Consider the following 19,171-nt stretch of genomic DNA (forward strand, 5'->3'; position numbering starts at 1 on the left):
TTGTGAAACAAATGTTCAGCTCCTCAGATTTTCAATAGGATTTAGATCATTTATCACCATGGAAAAAGGTTTATTTTGTGTCTGATGAACCAGTTCTTTTTTTCAACTGGTCCTATGTTTTGGAGAACCACTGCTGACCAATTTTCAGTTTTCCATTAGAGTCAACCAGACCTTTATTTAAAAGTATGGCCTCTGGAAAAGAAACAGTCCAGCAGATTCACAGATTCTCCATCAAACCCCACTGTGGGTATGAGATGCTTTTCACATTTTCATCCTGTTGTATCTCACTAAACCAACATGCAGTGTCTGCTGCTGTAAATCTCAGTCCTAGCGTCAAAGTACAGGGTTCCAGTTAAAGTCCTAGTATTTTTTAGCAAACGTTACACATGTACTTTTTAGACACAAATGGCTTCCTCGCCATCCAGTTGCCTTAAATGTTTTATATATTCCTCTGACTGTAAATTTATTATTTTTATGTTACTACTTGTTGCACTTCCTGACCTGTGGAAATCAAGAAAACATGAGCCTGACTTGAATATCATGTTATCTTGTCTGTCTCATTTTGAAGAGTGGCAAAGAGAAATTTGTCATATTTATACTCCAAATTAACAGCAGTAGATTACATAATAAAATGTTACTCAATGCTCAAAATAAATAAATAAAATCATGCAAATGGAACACTTTGGCTACATTTATTGAATAGATTATGGGTTTGCCAACAGTAGGGACACCGGTAATCTTTCTTGACAAATACACTGCTCAAAAAAATAAAGGGAACACTCAAATAACACATCTTAGATCTGAATGAAAGAAATATTCTCATTGAATACTTTGTTCTGTACAAAGTTGAATGTGCTGACAACAAAAATCATCAATGGAAATCAAATTTATTAACCAATGGAGGCCTGGATTTGGAGCCACACACAAAATTAAAGTGAAATAACACTACACGCTGATCCAACTTTAATGTCCTTAAAACAAGTCAAAATGAGGCTCAGTATTGTGTGTGGCCTCCACGTGCCTGTATGACCTCCCTACAACGCCTGTTCATGCTCCTGATGAGGTGGCAGATGGTCTCCTGAGGGATCTCCTCCCAGACCTGGACTAAAGCATCCGCCAACTCCTGGACAGTCTGTGGTGCAACATGACGTTGGTGGATGGAGCGAGACATGATGTCCCCAGATGTGCTCAATCGGATTCAGGTCTGGGGAACGGGCTGGCCAGTCCATAGCTTCAATGCCTTCATCTTGCAGGAACTGCTGACACACTCCAGCCACATGAGGTCTAGCATTGTCCTGCATTAGGAGGAACCCAGGGCCAACCGCACCAGCATATGGTCTCACAAGGGGTCTGAGGATCTCATCTCGATACCTAATGGCAGTCAGGCTACCTCTGGTGAGCACATGGAGGGCTGTGCGGACCTCCAAAGAAATGCCACCCCACACCATTACTGACCCACTGCCAAACCGGTCATGCTGAAGGATGTTGCAGGCAGCAGACCGCTCTCCACGGCGTCTCCAGACTCTGTCACGTCTGTCACATGTGCTCAGTGTGAACCTGCTTTCATCTGTGAAGAGCACAAGGCACCAGTGGCAAATTTGCCAATCCTGGTGTTCTCTGGCAAATGCCAAGCGTCCTGCAGGGTGTTGGGCTGTGAGCACAACCCCCATCTGTGGACGTCGGGCCCTCATACCATCCTCATGGAGTCAGTTTCTAACCGTTTGTGTCCTGCTGGAGGTCATTTTGCAGGGCTCTGGCAGTGCTCCTCCTGTTCCTTCTTGCACAAAGGCGGAGGTAGCGGTCCTGCTGCTGGGTTGTTGCCCTCCTACGGCCTCCTCCACGTCTCCTGGTGTACTGGCCTGTCTCCTGGTAGCGCCTCCAGCCTCTGGACACTACGCTGACAGACACAGCAAACCTTCTTGCCACAGCTCGCATTGATGTGCCATCCTGGATGAGCTGCACTACCTGAGCCACTTGTGTGGGTTGTGGAGTCCGTCTCATGCTACCATGAGTGTGAAAGCACCACCAACATTCAAAACTGACCAAAACATCAGCCAGACAGCATAGGTACTGAGAAGTGGTCTGTGGTCACAACTGCAGAACCACTCCTTTATTGAGTGTGTCTTGCTAATTGCCAATAATTTCCACCTGTTGTCTATTCCATTTGCACAACAGCAGGTGAAATTGATTGTCAATCAGTGTTGCTTCCTAAGTGGACAGTTTGATTTCACAGAAGTTTGATTTACTTGTAGTTATATTGTGTTGTTTAAGTGTTCCCTTTATTTTTTTGAGCAGTGTATTTGTTGATGCAATTTATAAGCTTTTTTTAGGAAGGCAGCTAAAGAAGCATCAAGGCACTTGATGTTTAAAGGGGAAAATGTGCAGATTTTCCCCTTTAAATGTTCCACTGATAACAAGACAAAACGGAGCTGCCTTTGTTGATCTCCACACTGTCAGGTTACGTGGGAACAATTGTAAGAGCAGCATGCTGCTGCAGGGCGCGCAGGGAGCGCTGTGGTCTTAACAGCAGCTACCTCGACTGCCGTCACCAGCTCCCAGCTGGAATACACAGCCTGAATTCATGCTTGATTCATGCTCAACTTGTGATGTATAATCCGTATTACACCAAAGATGAGTCAACGGGGGAGTAAATATAGCTTGGTGGTTTCATGCGTAGCCCTCAGTGCATGACATTTCATTTCACAAGCCATAAATGCACACTGTTATTAGTGATGCGTTGTCACTTGGTTGAGAGATGCCACAAACTCAGCTGACCAGATCCACACACACGCGCGGACACCCCCACACACCCCACTGAGAGTGGATGTACTAATCCAGTTCAGCAGTAATTCTCTCAGCAGAGGAGGACTTTGGCCATAAAATTTTGTTGCTGTACATGACTTGTGGTGCACACATGCAAGTACATTTTTAATCGAAAGACACACAAGTTCAACATATTGCTCTCAAAAGGTCAGTTTATGAGGCTTATCAGACAGTACAGACCCTAACACACACACACACACAAACCTCTCCAGAATGCACACCCACACACACGCCTACACACATACATATACACTAGATTTTCTGAAACACTGAACCATATTGGCAATTTCTGTAGATAAGTGAAGACAATAGGTTCTTAAATTGATGTCCCTTCAAGACTGATTGGCTGTACTTACAACGGCCCAGTCACGTCCTCCTCTCTGTCCCCTTCCTCTTTCGTCCCCTTATGACTGCTCCTTTCACTTCTAGTGTCATTTGTTTCACATAAGCAGTCTACCCCTGGGCAAACATTTTTCGGGCTACAGTAATTCACCATTTTTGGTCCATGTCCTGCTCAATCTGCATTTGATATTGTGGACCGTTCAGTACCAGGAGGTAGACTGTCACGAACTGACCCCAGTTCTGAAACGGTTTAGCATCAAAGGTTTCAAACCTTTTAGTTATTAGGTAAATTGTGGTTTTCCACATGGCTCAGTTTTAGTTTGTTGTTCTCTAAGATGCTTTGGGAAAATTGTAAAGAAACATGGTGAACATTTCCACAGTTATGCAGATGATACTCTGCTGTGTTTCCTGCTGACACAAGACCTGTAGATGCTCCTAGAATGGCTTGAGTTAGGCCACTTTGACATATACCTATTTCGGCTTAGATAGTCCAACTGGCCTGAAGGATTTTATCTAGCAGGTGCTTTTGTTCAGTAAATAGGGCCATTACCTTAGAAGTACCCTGGTAATGGCCTCAACGCATCTCACAGTTGCACAATTGTTCCTTAGACTTCGACTTCGACTGACTTTGTTGTCATTTTCAATGCACAGGGTGTATACAGAACGAAATTTCGTTGCATACGGCTCAGGATAATGTTTGAGGTTCCAATGTTGTGAGTAAAATAAAATACAGTATAAAATATGAATATAAATCTAAATATAAAATATAAAGTGCAGGACTGACAGTAAAATATAAGTTATTTAGCTCTGTACATGTGCAAGGTATAAAGTGGAGACCAGTTTTTGAGTGCAGTCCAGTTAAGAGTTCAGCAGTCTGATGGCAAGTAGGAAAAAGCTGTTTCGGAACCAGGTGGGCCTGCACCGGATGCTGCGGAACCTCTTTCCAGAGGGCAGCAGGGAGAACAGTCCATGGTGGGGGTGTGAGGGGTCACTGATGATGTTTCGGCCTCAGGACACGCATCCTGCATCGATGGTTGACCTGACACTTCGCCCTTTTGCCTGAGCTGGGTGTGGAAGGTTGTTGCCGAAGCAGTTTCTCCTTGTGTGCCTTCTTCTCACTCACATGAGAGTTACCGAACTCTTTTGCAAGCTCAACCAGGAAGTCCACCCGTCTCTCCTGCACCCCAATGCATGCCTGATAAAGCACATGTGCATTCAGTGCTGCCATGTCAATCATGTTTGCCAGGTTTGCTGACCAGCTGTCACATAGTGATGGAACCTTGATTATGACTGAAATAAATGCCATTAGTTCTTGTGAACTAAATAGGTGAAGCAGTCACCTATTTATCCTCCACAGCACAAAAGGCTGCATGCAAATTTGCATGTGCAAAGTCTTCCAGATTTCTTTTGCTTACACTTTTTGCATGATTTTTTTGAGGTGGATCAACACAATTAATTTGGTTAGTTTATTTCTAAACTGTCATTTTATACCCTCTTAGCTTTATTTCAAAGAGAAACATTACTCATTTCTTTTAGAAAAACCTTTGCATATTTTTTGAAACAGATTGTATGTTTTGCAAACTCTATGTACATTTGGCAAAATGACCTGGATAATGCAGCACAACATCATGGATCAGCTGCAAAAGGTCACATCTCTCCAAAAACACTTCATGTATGCTTCAAAACTAAACTGAAGAGCACTACCTACAGGAGATCTGATCTCCTGCAGGTATCATAGATACCCACCCCCAACATGGACAATTCACACTCCTACCTTCTGGCCTGACGGTCAACGGCCACATTTACAATTGAAGAAGGGATGCTAATTTGAGCCATCAGAGTCGTCAGGGTGGACTCCGGCCTTTTGGCCCTGTTGAGCCGATATGGGAAGGACTCGAAAACCGTATCATCCTAGTGTTAACTGTACCTTGATGTCTGCCATCAATTTCAATACAATGCTAAAATATTTTCTATATCTAAACCAGGAAAAGCAGAGGTATTGGTTATTGGTCCTGAGACCGATGCTCTTGCAAAAATACACTCACAACTTTGTCTCTACACTAATTCTGATTTATTTTATTCCTTCTGGTCTCAATTATTGTGTTTTCAGTCATTGGTTTAATGTGAATCTCCTGTAGAAAAACATTGTCCTCCCTCATGTGCCATACCCTATGATGACGTCACACCGCAGCTGACCTCTTTGGTTTTGATTTTATTTGCCACAAGTCTCATCTGTCTGATAGATTGTTTTATAAACATGGATGCTTATATATATATATATATATATATATATATATATATATATATATATATATTTGCACTCTAAACTGTATTTTGGTGTTCTTTTTTATGAAATCTTAATTATACTATACTTATACTTAATTATACAGAATTATTTCATGTCACCTTTTTTGAACATTCTGATGAAGCATAATTAATGTAATGAAAGATCATGACACTGTCTGTTTTCCTTCCTGACCCTTCTCTCATCACCCGCCCTCCTGTTTCTCTCCGTAGGACCGTTTGTATTTCGTCATGGAGTACATAAATGGCGGAGACCTCATGTATCAGATACAGCAGGCTGGCAAGTTCAAAGAGCCCCATGCTGTGTGAGTACACAAAACATAGACCTCATTCCTGCCATCAGTGTAAAAATCTCAATCCTCTGGCGATACTATAGATGTTTCACAGCTCAGTGATGCTGTTTTTCTCTAAGTAAAGAAGCTACCAGCTTGGGGTTAATTAGTTTTATAATCTGCATCTGCGAGAACTAGGTGTGTGATATAAGACGTGTGTCTTTCTCTGGGTACGTTTTCTGCTCAGGGGAGTGTTCGTGAGTGGAATAGCATGCTCACAAAAGAACATAGCTACTCGACATGTATGCAAATATCCCACAAGTCTGCGATAAGCGAAGTCCCTGAATACCAGTGTGAACGAACTGAGGCTTGTCTTTGTAATCTTTTGGTCTTTAATTACGTCCAATGTGTTGTCACCTCTGATTAGTCCTTGAAACATCTCATCATTGTCATAACTAAAGAGTTTGAAAAATTTGACCTGTTAATCTACACAAAACATAACACCGCCAACACTGTGCATCTTAGTAGAAACATTGTTTATTTGTGCCATTAAAGTAGTAGAACATTTATAATAATTCTTACTTTTTGTCCTGCGTTGTGTTCACTAACAAACATTCCTCATTTCAAATTCAGATAAACAGACATCAAGTTGACTCTCCTTGTTCTAACCTGCCTGCCCACCTTCAGATTGTCTTCTCGTATATTTCGTGAACAAACCACGTCGTTCAAACATGGCTGCCTGCGTGGTCAGTCTGTTAAAGGCCCTTCCTGTTGATCTTATCAGCTTTTCTTTGGCCTTCAAGAGACAGCTCTGACCTTTATGCAGAGTAGACACACGCAAATTAACTCCCCTGTTTTCCCACCGTCTCCCAACTTCACTGTAATTGATGCTGCTGTTTGTCTCTTCCTGCGTTTCTTTTGTAGATTCTACGCTGCTGAGATAGCCATTGGCTTATTTTTCCTGCATCAAAAGGGCATCATCTACAGGTAACATCCACAATGAACTGACTGACTAAAGTGCAAAGGTAGCAAATGGAGGAAAATTGTGCTAAAATGCATAAATATCATTTATGCAACTCCCATAAATATCAGCCTACCTAGTTGTTGGAAAGCAGAAGGAGTTGTGTTCACACAACAGTACATGTATTTTATTCACCTGCTTCATATAAAACCTCTCAGAAGAACAAGATGATCTTAATAATTCACTTTATCTGTCAGTAGTTGCATGATCTAGCAAAGTGGAGTGTGTTTAAAAAAAATATATCACATTTCCTTTAAATTTGCCAGTGTGCGTGCATTGTTAAACTGGACTGTGGGAAGGGTTAGCAAAGTTTAAAGCAACAGATAGAAGTTTCAGAATGGTGAGTTTTTAAGTAATATACAACATTACACACATCAGATTATCTTGATCTTTATATTTTTCATTTAGTATCTACTAAAAAAATTGACAAGCATCTTTTGAGAGTTGAACCACTCTAAACACTTATGCCGTTCATGACACAGTTCTCAAAAGTACAAATCACATATTTACTAGATCAGTTTAGCTGTAGCTAACAGAAAACTGCAGAAGGTAGCAAAATTCAATTTCTTTACCAATTTTAGGGATCTGAAGCTGGATAATGTAATGCTGGACTGTGAAGGCCACATTAAGATCGCAGACTTCGGTATGTGTAAAGAAAATATGCTTGATGGGATCACAACCAAGACCTTCTGTGGAACACCAGACTACATCGCTCCTGAGGTATTCAGTCCGTGTGTGTGGTGCTCGCAACATTCGTTAATCAGGAAAACTCAAATTCAAACAATTTGGCCAAAGTTAGAGAACGTGTTCATTTTAAAATCTGGCTATTTGCTAAGAGTTTAGGATTATTAAGAGTTGCTGATTATTACAACTGTTCTTGTTTAATTTCAGATTATTGCCTATCAACCTTATGGGAAATCTGTGGACTGGTGGGCGTTTGGAGTATTGCTTTACGAAATGTTGGCTGGACAGGTTGGTCTGCAGCTTTATGAAAACTAGAATGTTTGCTTTTTTTATTTATTGAAAAGAAAAGTAATACTTTATCGGCATTATTTATTTGCTCTGTAAAGGCTGCTGATAACTGATTGCAAATTGGATTTTCTGAATTAGTTTTAAGGTATTAAAATATTTCATAATTGAACATCTTTTGCCCTCTCCATTATTACTAGCATCATGTGCATGTTTATATGTATGAAACTCAGATAAAGGGTGCATGGCATTACACTGAAAATTAGAAAACTTTAACTTTTAAACTGATCGAATTTGTTCAGTTTTTGAGAAAAACAAATTAAAACATTCAAAAATGTATACAAAAATATAATAATAATTGTGTTTAGCACACCCTCTGTCTGTCCTGTGTTACATTTCTCCTTTTTCTCCTCAACTCTTCCCTCTCTTCTGCAGCCCCCATTCGATGGTGAGGATGAGGACGAGTTGTTTCAATCCATAATGGAGCATCACGTCTCCTATCCCAAATCGATGTCTAAGGAAGCTGTCGCTATATGTAAAGGAGTGAGTATTCATACACACACACACACACGGCTGCTTTATCAAACACACACAAAGTACCAGGGGGTCTTCAGTTAATTTAGAAAGAAAAGGGAGTACGGAGGACAAACAGAAGAACAGAAAACATTAAAATGTCCTTCATAATTGTCGCATGCATCGACTACTGTGATCAGATAGCATAAGCGTGTGTGGTTTGCTCAGCCTTTACCAAAATTATGATCTGATAACTTCCAGCTGCGTTGGACTGGTGTGTGTCGGCGTGTGTGTATGTGTGTGGGGGGGAGGGTAGGCTGATTACTACAACAAATGGAGTCAGTCCTCTTTATTAAACCTCTGTCTCATCTGCTGCCTCTAAGCTTCACTGACTACAGCAGACTACACACACACACACACCCACACACACACAGTACCGGCTGATGGATGGATGGTAACATACAGTATGTTCGGTCCTTTTTATTTTGATCATGTTGTCTCTCTACAGCAGCTTTGCTCATGTTATAGATCTAAGAAAGCTTAACAAAAATCAAAAAGATATTCAAACATTAAACATTATCTCACATGAAATAGGCGTCATTGATTCAAAAGAAATCATATGTTTTTATTTTAGCCTTTTTTTAAATCAAAGTACACTGAACTGCACTTATTCTGACCCGATACTAGTCACACTCCCTCCTCCTAAATTTAAAGGCAAAGTCATTCATCAACAAATTAATGGCAACAGTGGTTTCTTAGATACATACACACACTCATTCATAGTCTGTCAGTGACACACAGGCTGTATGTTATGTATTAGTTATGATTACAGTGTTGTAGTGCTATGAGAGCGAATCTTCACTGGAGCATGAAAGCTCGCCCGTGTCCACCCCCGGATTTCTCTGCTCCCTGCCAGCGCTGCCTGGGTTAAGTCATTTTGTGTCTGTGCATTTGACTGGATGAGCCCTGGCTTTTTAAACTCTACAAGTAATTTCCATTAGAGAAAAAGTAGAGCTGACTTTCAGGTATGTGCACAGAGAACAAATGCGGAGGCAGACGTTATGTCAGCCAGAAACAATGGCCAATTTTGACAGATTATTCTTTTTTTCCCTTAAGAACAATAAATGAAACCTTTAGAATATTTAAGGACAGTATGGACGATTATTCTGTTGAAAATCATGAATTATAAGGTGGAGCTGCATAAAAAGGATCGACATGTGAAAAACCTTAACTGCAGGACTACCAGTATAATTTCAAAGATCCTTAAAAGGACGTGCAATATTTGAATTAAAAATAAGCTGTCAGATATGTTAGGTTTTAGGGGGGGGGGTTTCTAATTTTTAAAAATAAAAACAAACATTCCCATAGATTGACATCCCTTTAAATCTCTGTGTTGCTGTCTCTCAGTTTTTGCATCGTAGTTTGTAAAAAGTTGAAAAAGTTTTACAAACTTTAGTGCTGCATATCTGTTTTACTTACGAGTCAGAAGTTTTATTTTGATCATAGATTTAATACATTTCTTTAATTATTATCTCCTCTACTTTAATTGTACTATTTAAAACGTGTAAGATATGTAGTTGAGAGAGCAACTCCAGTGCATTTTACAAGTTGAAAGTGCTGACTTCTTTGTTGCATGTTTTATAACGGCCCGGGATGACTCTGCTGTGGATTGTATTGTACATCTTCATTCACTGTGACATTAACATCAGATATAGGTGATGCTAACAATGTTCACGCAGCAGCTTAAGCACAAATGGGACAGCAAAAATTAAGCAGCACCCCCGTTGACAGACATGTTCTTTGTACAACACGAACAACTGCAGATGATTTACAGTTCATAAATAATTAATTTGGTGGAAGGAGATGGTGAAGGAACAATGAGACCGAGAGGGAAAAGGTCACTGATCCACCAGGCCGGAGCGCCGGCGGAGAACGTAGGCGGGACAAGGTGGCGCGACGCGCATCAAACCTGCGTCTCTCTTGTCTGTTTCTGTGCAGCTAATGACGAAGCATCCGGCCAAACGACTGGGCTGCGGTCCGGAGGGCGAGCGGGACATCCGAGAGCACAGCTTCTTCCGCTACATGGACTGGGAGAAACTGGAGAACAAGGAAGTGCAGCCGCCGTTCAAACCCAGAGCTGTAAGTCTGTCGCGCAGATCAAACACGAGATGTTCAAAAGACACTCACCAACTTAAGCAGAGAGCAACGCTCCTTATGCCGTATCTCTCCTCTTGCCTTCCTTTACTCTCACATCGCGTCTTTATCTGTTACTGCCTGTAACTTTACACTCTATCTCTCCTATGTGGCACTGTGTGCACAGGTAAGTCTGAACATAATGAGGGTTGCTGAAGGATGTGTGGCTGGGATGGGGATAGCATTGGGTATAACGACGGTGGTGATAACACCACTGTGGCAGTACCGTGCATGCACAAGATCGGTGCTTTGCAGTTTGCAGTGCAGATGTGCTCTGCATGAGCTCAGAGGGGGGTTTTGTTTTTCATTTTGGAATAAACCTCCAGGGAGTAGGTGCACGTCCTTAAAGTTTCTGAAAAAAAACAAAAGAAAAGTCTTGAAAATAACTCTGTTTGTGTGTTTCTTCTTGTTCTTTTTTTTATTTCTCTTTCTCTGACAAGATGGGTTTGATCATAACTGTAGTCAGAATGATGTCACCTAATGCTCACACACACACACACACACACACACACATGCCATACGGACGCTCTCACAGCCTTGGGCCCTTCTGCTGCTTAAGAGTTTCTTTTTTTAATTTCTCTGAGTTTAGCTTTTTATGCATCTTTCTCTGCCTGCAGGGTTTTTTTTTAATGTTTTATTTTTTTGGTGGACTGTGTGCTTGATCACTAATGCGGCTGTGTGTAATCATGCATGCGTGTGCATGTGGGTTTTTATTTTAAAAGTAGAGGTCATCCCGAGGACCTGGCTGTTGCAACACAGGCGGATCTAGAGTAAATTCCTGTAGTGCGAGATCAGACAGCTTCTGTCTGATCTCTTTTCTGTCTATATCTGTCTCCTCTTTCTGTTGGATCTCGACTTTCAGACACCTATCGTCTCCCAGGCCTTTGCCTCGTCTCACACTCCTCCTCTCTTTTTATCTTTTCTATTAATAAGAACAAACAGCATTAGTCTTTTTTGGACACTTTCGGCAGAGGTTCTTTGATCCTTTACGGTGGCCTATTTCAGTGAGGGAAGTTTGTTTTTGATTTGTGTTATTTTTGATAAAGTGAATTACTTTCTTTTACTAAAAACACACCAAAAAACATGCCTTATCCTGTTGTATATTCGAGATATTTAATGCTGATCAAAAACTGTTTTTCTTCATCTTTGGTTTTAAAATGCTGTTAATGCCTTTGGAGAATCTGCTTGATGCGAAGGCACATTAACTTGTGAAAGTGTGAAGGACTCGCATACCGAGAAACAGACCAGCTGAATGGCTGGTTCATGCATTTACCCAGCACATAAACATATTCACGCCATCACTCTGAAGCTTCATTTGAAGGTATCGCTGTGCGACCGTCTTCATTCATCTGTCCTCTCAGCGATCGATTGTCAGTTCATTTCTCCTTCATCGCCTCTCCATCTGTTCACATCTGCCACGCATAAACCCATCAGCTTCATCTCATCTGCACATTTTATTTGTCCTCTCAGTGTTTCAAAGTTGTCTGGGTATTTCTGTTTTATTTGCATGCTCTGGGGTTCAGTCTCAAATTAAACCTGTCATGGAGTGCACTAGAAAAAAAAAGAAGTCACTTGAAACCATGTCAAATTTTTTTCCAGAAACATCTGCACAGGTGTAGTGTGGATTAGAGACCTCTTTGCTTAAAAAACACTAACAAGCCTTTAAAGAAGCATTTTAATCTAAATTAACTCTGCTGCGTCCCTTAGCTTGTTCACTATTACAAAGTCCTTTGTCTCAATCAGGTACGGATCAGTTAACGATACCAAAGTATATCAAGGATTTAAAAGGTTTCTATCATATTGTTCTGACACAAATTATAAATACCATGACCTACTGTATTTAAAGAGCAGCTATGGTTATTCATACAGCTGGTAGAATGATGAGTTTTAGTTATACTACAACGTTTGCTAACATCCAAATTAGCCAAGTCCTGTAGCAAATGACATCTTAAATGTATACACTCATCCCTGTCAAATAAACTAGTAAAAAAATAATCTTTTTAAATATTAGATGGAGTAAAGATATAAACACTTGCTAAATTGCTTTTCAGTTTAATTATTTTTGCTGTTCTTCTTACAGAGAAGCTACAGATTATAACAAGCTAGTTTAACAAAAATATTGTATGTTTAGCTCGTTAGCTAGTCTGGCTATTTGCTCGAGTAGCAGGCCTGCAGACTGCTGCTTCACAAACATGCTGCTTGTAGCTTGAAAACGCTAGTTTTAAAACACTGTTATGTCAACAGCAGTGTAGGGCATTTAGACGAGAGTGAATTTGTTTTAGACTGCAGCATGTGATGCCGATTTTTGGAAGCCCATCTTTATACCTTGATACCGTTAACCGCTCCGTAATTCATCCAGACACTTCTAAACTTCCATTCCAATTTTGATTCTCACTTTGTAAATTGTCCCAAATCTCACAGCAGTCAGTTAAATTTCATCTGGAGTTAGATTTAATAACTTTCTAGTTGTCCTCTGGGCGATGTTGTCAGAGAATGCAGGATCATTGGTGTGTTAATTAAAGCTTTGCATAATGATGGAGAAGGGAGGAAATAAGTCCCTCTGAAGCACTTTCATGGGGAAACCTAGGTTTTAGAGCTAGTGACTTGTTGGATGTACATAAAGGGGAGCCTTTCTCAGGGGTCAACTTCCCTTTTTATGTGTGCGGTGGTCATAACTTTTTCTCCCAAAACTGCTTTGCCAAGAAGGGAGAAAATTGTAAAATCTAAAATTCTCGCTGAAAGGAAATCATGAATGTTAATCTTTTCAGTTACAAATTATTATTTATGAAACCAAAACAAATGTGGGAATTTAAGTTAGTTAAAGTGGTCCTTTGCATCTTAGCTGATTTAGTTTATTTCAGCAGGTTTCAACAGCTGCAACATCAAATTAACCTGCAATTAACCCACAATTATTCAAATAATTATCTCGTAGCTCTGAGGCTGTTCTTGTGTAAATAGAAAACCAACTCTAGCTCCAACAGTAATAAAATAAGACGCTGTAGTGTTTTGGACACCAAATTTTTTGAACTTTGTATCACACATGCATGGTTGCCGGTTCAATGCAGTGCACTGCTCCAGGATGTTTGAGACGTTTTTTGCTGTTTGAAATTTGAGAATACGCTTCAAATATTTGAAAAAGGAAAGCAAAAGTGAGGTGTGCTTCAGTTATTGTCTCCCGCTCGGGGCACAAAATTGAGCGCACCACAATTACTTTGCTTGTTCTGATATTTGAAACCATTTCCAAGTGATGTCATCTCACACCTTGGTTCCATTCCCTTTTCTTTTGTTTTTCCTCTCCATCTACCCTCACCCGCTCCATCCATTCCTGTCCATCCCCACTCCTCCTTTTCCCAATCCATCCCCTCTCCCGCCCTTCTTGACAGTGCGGACGGGAGGCCGAGAACTTTGACCGCTTTTTCACGCGCCACCCGCCGGTGCTGACCCCCCCTGACGAGGAGGTGATTCAGAACTTGGACCAGGACGAGTTCCAGGGATTCTCCTTTATCAACCCTGAGTTCCCAGCAAGTGCTGCTACCGTCTCCACTGCCGAGCAGGCTTGATTTCAGCTCCACGCACCGGAACATGGACTCACACGCAGAAAACTCCCCGGCACACACACAAATACCCAGGCTGTCAATAGACACAATGACGCTTTGAGCACAGATTTGTTGTTCAGACTTTCACGTCTTATGCTAACCCCAATCTGAGGTTCAAAACATAACTGCATGAACTGTAGCGCTCTGGAAATATAAACAGCATAGTTAAAATAACTACAGTATCTTGCAAAAGAATTGGTAGACCTTTTTCATGTTAAAATAAAAACTAATTTAAATGTATTATATCTGGGTTTCCAAATGATAGAAATACACAAAGTAGTTCATAGTTATGATATACGAAGGAAATGATAATTAAATAACAGTTTTCTTAATAGAAATCTGAAATGTGTGATATGCATTTGCATTAAATTATATCTGTAAATAAAATTTGCCAAGATAAGACTAAGCAGGCCAGGCAAAGAGAAATTAAAGAAAGAAACTCCGCAGAAGTCACCTTTGAAGTTCCCCACAAGTCACGTAGGAGCGAAAACCAATATGTGGAAGAAGGTTTTTTTGGTTAAAGGGATCAAAATTTAAGACTTGAAAGTTGATACACAGATGCTCTGTAAGAACTTTGGCTATTTTGGCGAAAAATTGGTAGAAATTTCAAAGCTCAGGATCTCAAATCTCAGACATCAAAAAGCTGAAAGTGTGACTACAGGTTTAATTTCTAAAAATATATTAACTTTTCACCTTTTCCAGCTGTGAAAATATGCTCTATAGTTTTGGTTGGTTCCTAATAAAATACCTTTACCTTCTTAGTTGTTACTGGGACTTTGCAAGATACTGCAGCTATATTCTTTATGCTTTTGCTGTCCAGTTTTTGCGACAGCATAGTAAAACAAACAAAAAAAGTATGCCATCAGTGTATTAACCAATGTATTATAAGGATATGCATGATACAGTGAAAACATTTATAGATAAAGCATGGAAATCTGATTCACCCAAGTTTTCAGAATCATTGTTAGCTTGTGTTTATTGCAATGTGAACAAAGATTTGTGTTTAATAACTATCAGCACATAACCAAAACAAGGACGGAAAAATAATTGGACGATTAAATTGCTCATAAAATGTCAATTAGAACAGTTTAAAACAATTATATCACGCACAAATAATTTAACTGACAATCAAATTACTTCTTATTACCATATATATACATATATTAGTAAACTTTCGGCTGATAAAGGCCAAGTATTGAAAACAAATGCAGATTTTCTGTGTAAACAAACTCTGACCTTTGAGATTTTTACTTAATTTTTGGGGGGGTTGAAACTAGAACATTTTAGTTAGATATGTGCATTTTAATGAGTATATACCTGTATGAGTGTCTGTATGTTTATCCTTATCTGAAACTGGAATGCTTCACATACTTGCATGGTTTCTGTATTAGGAGTTTCTCTAGACTTTTGCTCCTTCCTGTTCTACTGTAAGTCATTTTACAAAACCTTGTTTTACCCTAACAAGCCAACATGTGTACAGTCACACTTGCACCACAAATATCTAATTCTTAGTGCATGTTATTGCTTTCCATCCACTGGATCAGTATGGCGAAATGCAGTTGAGAAGTTGGTGTTACTGGAAGGCTTGAAGTAGTTCATTATCTAGATAACGCTCTTTCTTCTACTCGGATCGGATGCGTTAAGTATTTAACCTGGAAACGAGCCTTTTTTGGTTTACGTAACAAATGCATGATTCCTATACCTGGACATCTTGTTTACAACGTGAGTGTGTGTGTGCATGTGGGTTTTGTCAAGTGTGTATGATGCTTGTATGCAGAAAATGTGAGGGGTTTTTTGTTATTTTCTTAACACGGACAGCTTCACCTGTCCTCGCTTACATTTTCTCATCTGCGGAGTGTTAGCATGGCCACCTCGTCCTCATATCAGTTCAGCTTTTTTTGAAGTAATTAGTCAGAAGCCAATCTATTGGCAGAAATAGGTTGTTAAAATAGTTTTTAACAACCAAGTGAACTTCTTTTTTTATTAGTATTATTATCTAAAAGTATAGTTTCCATGAAATCCAGAAATGGGAGGAAAGGAAAGTTTGGATTCATTTTTATATTTTCCAGATGTAAACAACATTGGGTTAAAACGTGATAAAACGGAGAATTTCAACAAAAAAAAAAAACTACACAGCACACTTTTTACTGTTTTGATAGGATACATTACATCACATCCCATTAATTGACCCTAAAAACAAAAACTGTACTGTACAGATTGTATTTTTGCAGCTTCTTCTCTCAATTGGCATGAAAATTTGTTTAATTGAAGAATAATCTCTTTGGTCCACTTCACTATTAACTAATTGCTTAAAATATGCAGAAACCATCATTCCAAGTATGTCAATAAACTGCTCAGCAGGTGAGGCAGCTAAGTATTGATCATGTTGGTTTGCATACATGACACAAATGGAGACAATTAGAGAAAAGATGAACATAAATCAGTTATAAAATCATTTATTGCAAGGACTTAAAGACAAAAATGTCCTTCTTTGCTTTGCTAGAAAGTTAATGGGGGGAGTTGCTTTCGTACTCCTCCCATGCATCCACTTGCAAGGTTGACTTGCAAGTGGATGATTCAGTAATTCAGAAGTCCTGCAAACGGATCTGGGCTCTCACTGTAAACGATTCAAATGCTAGTAGCCAGTTAGCTTCATGCACAAAACTGAAAATGGAAACAATTCATAGCTCCTCAAATAAAAATTAAGAAGTCAAAGTGTTTGTAATCGATCTAAATTGGATTATGTTCAAAGTTTTCAAAGAAATGTTATCCTCAAACCCTGCTCATTTCAAGATGTTCGCTACACTGGATTTCAATGAGTATTTTCAAAGATAATCGCTTCTTGGATTCACACTTGGAGGCTCAAATTTTTAAATTCCAGCACAGAGAAATATTTCAGAATGTCCTGAAGGCAAAACTCCAACATAGAAATTCAGCATTGAGTGAGTCACGACAAGTATATCATCCAATATGGCTGCCAAACAACTTAAACACTTATGAGAGGTAATTTTAACAAGTTAATGATCTGTTAGTTTTTTGTGTGGTTTAGTCCACATACAAGCAGAAATATGCCTGTGAAATCTGTTGGTGAACATGTTGGTTACCTTAGTGTTTGAATACATGCAGTACATTGGTCCCTCTTTGGTCCATACAGCTAATTTATAAATACTGCAGACCATGACACATAATTCTCTCCACCAACCAGGAAACACACCATGCCTCTTTTTGGCATTGTAACATCTACTGTAATATGGCGCTCTCTTTTTAAATGTCGTTTGGTCTTACAAAGATATTCAACTCTTGTTTGTGTGATCAGTGAAATGGTGTGTGGTTTTTTTTTCTGCTTTGCAAGGCAAGAATTTTGATATTTAAGGTACCATTAAAGTAAGAGCTACAAATATCGAGAGCAGTGAAAAAGTCTGGATTTACATCTTTTCATATGTTGAATATAATTATGAATCTCAGAATATTTATCTTCTGTACTTTAACGCCAAATTCAGTCTAAATTTGTGTTCATCGCCTATGCTCTCGCTTTTTTCATTTTTTCATTTCCTGCTGAATTTCAACACGACAAATATAAAGATATGTTATGCACCAATATATTACTGTGTCAAATGTCTTTATATGCTTACAATTATACATGTGGTCAGTATTGTAAAGGAGGAAGAGTCCTTACTCAAAGATTGGTGGGGGGGGGTTCTACCCATTCGTTTTGCTCAAAAGACAACAATAAAACAAACAGTGCATGAAAAAAAATTCTTATCATTTAGCATTTACCCAAATATTATTATGATCCATGTTTTCTATAATAGCAGTACTCCAAAGCTTTGATCTAAACTATTATGTGCTTTGTGTGTGAAGATTCATATAATGAAGGAGTGTGCTTTTTTACAATGGTTTCCATGTGCCAAATTTCCATTTTGTTCTTCATTTAAAAGAAAAAAACAAACAAACTCTTTTTGGGGTATTCCTAGAATAGCAGACGTTCCATAAATAAAGAATTCAAAATCCGTGCTTTTCAAGTTCACTTTGTACATTTTATTGTCCCTCAGTGCGTATCTGTTGGGTGCGAATGGTACCTTCTGCATCCCTCACTGCTGTAGCTTTAACTCATTACAAAAACTCACAAACCCTGTTGGAGCCACTGAGAAACAAGCTGATGTGCTTGTAAAAGAAAATGGAGAATGGATAGACTTAAAGAAAAATAATCTAAGAGGAAGAAATGGGGGGTTGCAGGAGGTGAAAGAGAGGGTGATCTTTGACTCACCGGAGGGTTGGGGTGGGGGGAGTACGTTTGTTAAAGAGGAAGGAGATTCACTAATGAATGATTGGAAATGAGGGAGGAAAGGGGTTAGACAGGGAGAGCGGTACGAGGACAAGATGGAGGGAACTGACGGGAATGCAAAGCAACGCTCTGTGAAACGAGTCAGGCCGCTAGGGCAGGCTGTGCATATTTCATGGCTGCCACTTATCATAAGAGCCTTTCCATGATGGGAGAGCGTAGGTCTGATGACTTCAAGGAAATAACATGCAGAACACGGCCTACATACACACAACACCGCTAAGCCACTCAAGCGCTCCTCGCCGCCTCTAAAGCTGCTCTCAATCCACTGTACTAGCTGTTATGCTGCTGCTCTGACTGGCTGCGCCGTTTCCTTTTTTTAATCATTGTACCGCGCACCATTTACTACCCACAGCACATTATAGTGTTAACAAGCATGGACACAAATTACATGCGCTGATTTTTGACTGGGCTGTTGTAAAATGTAATGAGAAGGCTAAATCTGCAGTGCTGCCACTGTGGTGTTTATAAGACTGGCAAAGGCAAGCCAGGAGCAGAAGTCATTCGTTTGAAGATAAAAACTGCTAATGTGTGGCAAGCAAGATTTGGACGCCATTAACTTTGAATTACGATTCCTGTCTGATTTGTGTGAGAATAAGTTATTTTTTGCAAAAAAAATAATAGCACATCTTGTTCTCAAGGAGGGATGTTTTTCTATAAACCAGCATGTTTAACAACTTTTTTTTTTTTGCCAGATTTAGGAGCTAAAATGTCAAACTGATCCAGAATTGGTCCAATTTTATCTAAAGTTGACACAACAAATGTTACATCTCTGTGTGGCGCATTGGTCTGTATT

The 19,171-nt window shown here is 39.6% G+C and overlaps 1 protein-coding gene across 3 annotated transcripts in view; it reads left to right on the forward strand.

The window, feature by feature from the left end:
* The window catches only part of prkcbb (protein kinase C, beta b), a 93,008-nt gene that overhangs the window by 63,224 nt on the left and 10,613 nt on the right, over nucleotides 1-19,171 (forward strand). Inside the window, exons 11-18 of one of the 3 annotated variants that reach the window (XR_003598681.1) lie at nucleotides 5,683-5,774; nucleotides 6,666-6,728; nucleotides 7,344-7,482; nucleotides 7,654-7,734; nucleotides 8,167-8,274; nucleotides 10,243-10,383; nucleotides 13,821-14,510; nucleotides 14,541-18,043. Coding sequence is in view for 2 of the 3 variants with exons in the window: in XM_028042144.1 (XP_027897945.1) it covers nucleotides 5,683-5,774; nucleotides 6,666-6,728; nucleotides 7,344-7,482; nucleotides 7,654-7,734; nucleotides 8,167-8,274; nucleotides 10,243-10,383; nucleotides 13,821-13,997 (801 nt within the window). In the remaining variant the exon portion in view is untranslated. Of the gene's footprint in view, nucleotides 1-5,682; nucleotides 5,775-6,665; nucleotides 6,729-7,343; nucleotides 7,483-7,653; nucleotides 7,735-8,166; nucleotides 8,275-10,242; nucleotides 10,384-13,820; nucleotides 18,044-19,171 lie in introns of those variants that run through there. The other 2 variants (XM_028042144.1, XM_028042145.1) reach the window with 2 other exon arrangements.

The sequence above is a fragment of the Xiphophorus couchianus genome, chromosome 16 (genome assembly GCF_001444195.1).
Source record: "Xiphophorus couchianus chromosome 16, X_couchianus-1.0, whole genome shotgun sequence".
NCBI lineage: Eukaryota > Metazoa > Chordata > Actinopteri > Cyprinodontiformes > Poeciliidae > Xiphophorus > Xiphophorus couchianus.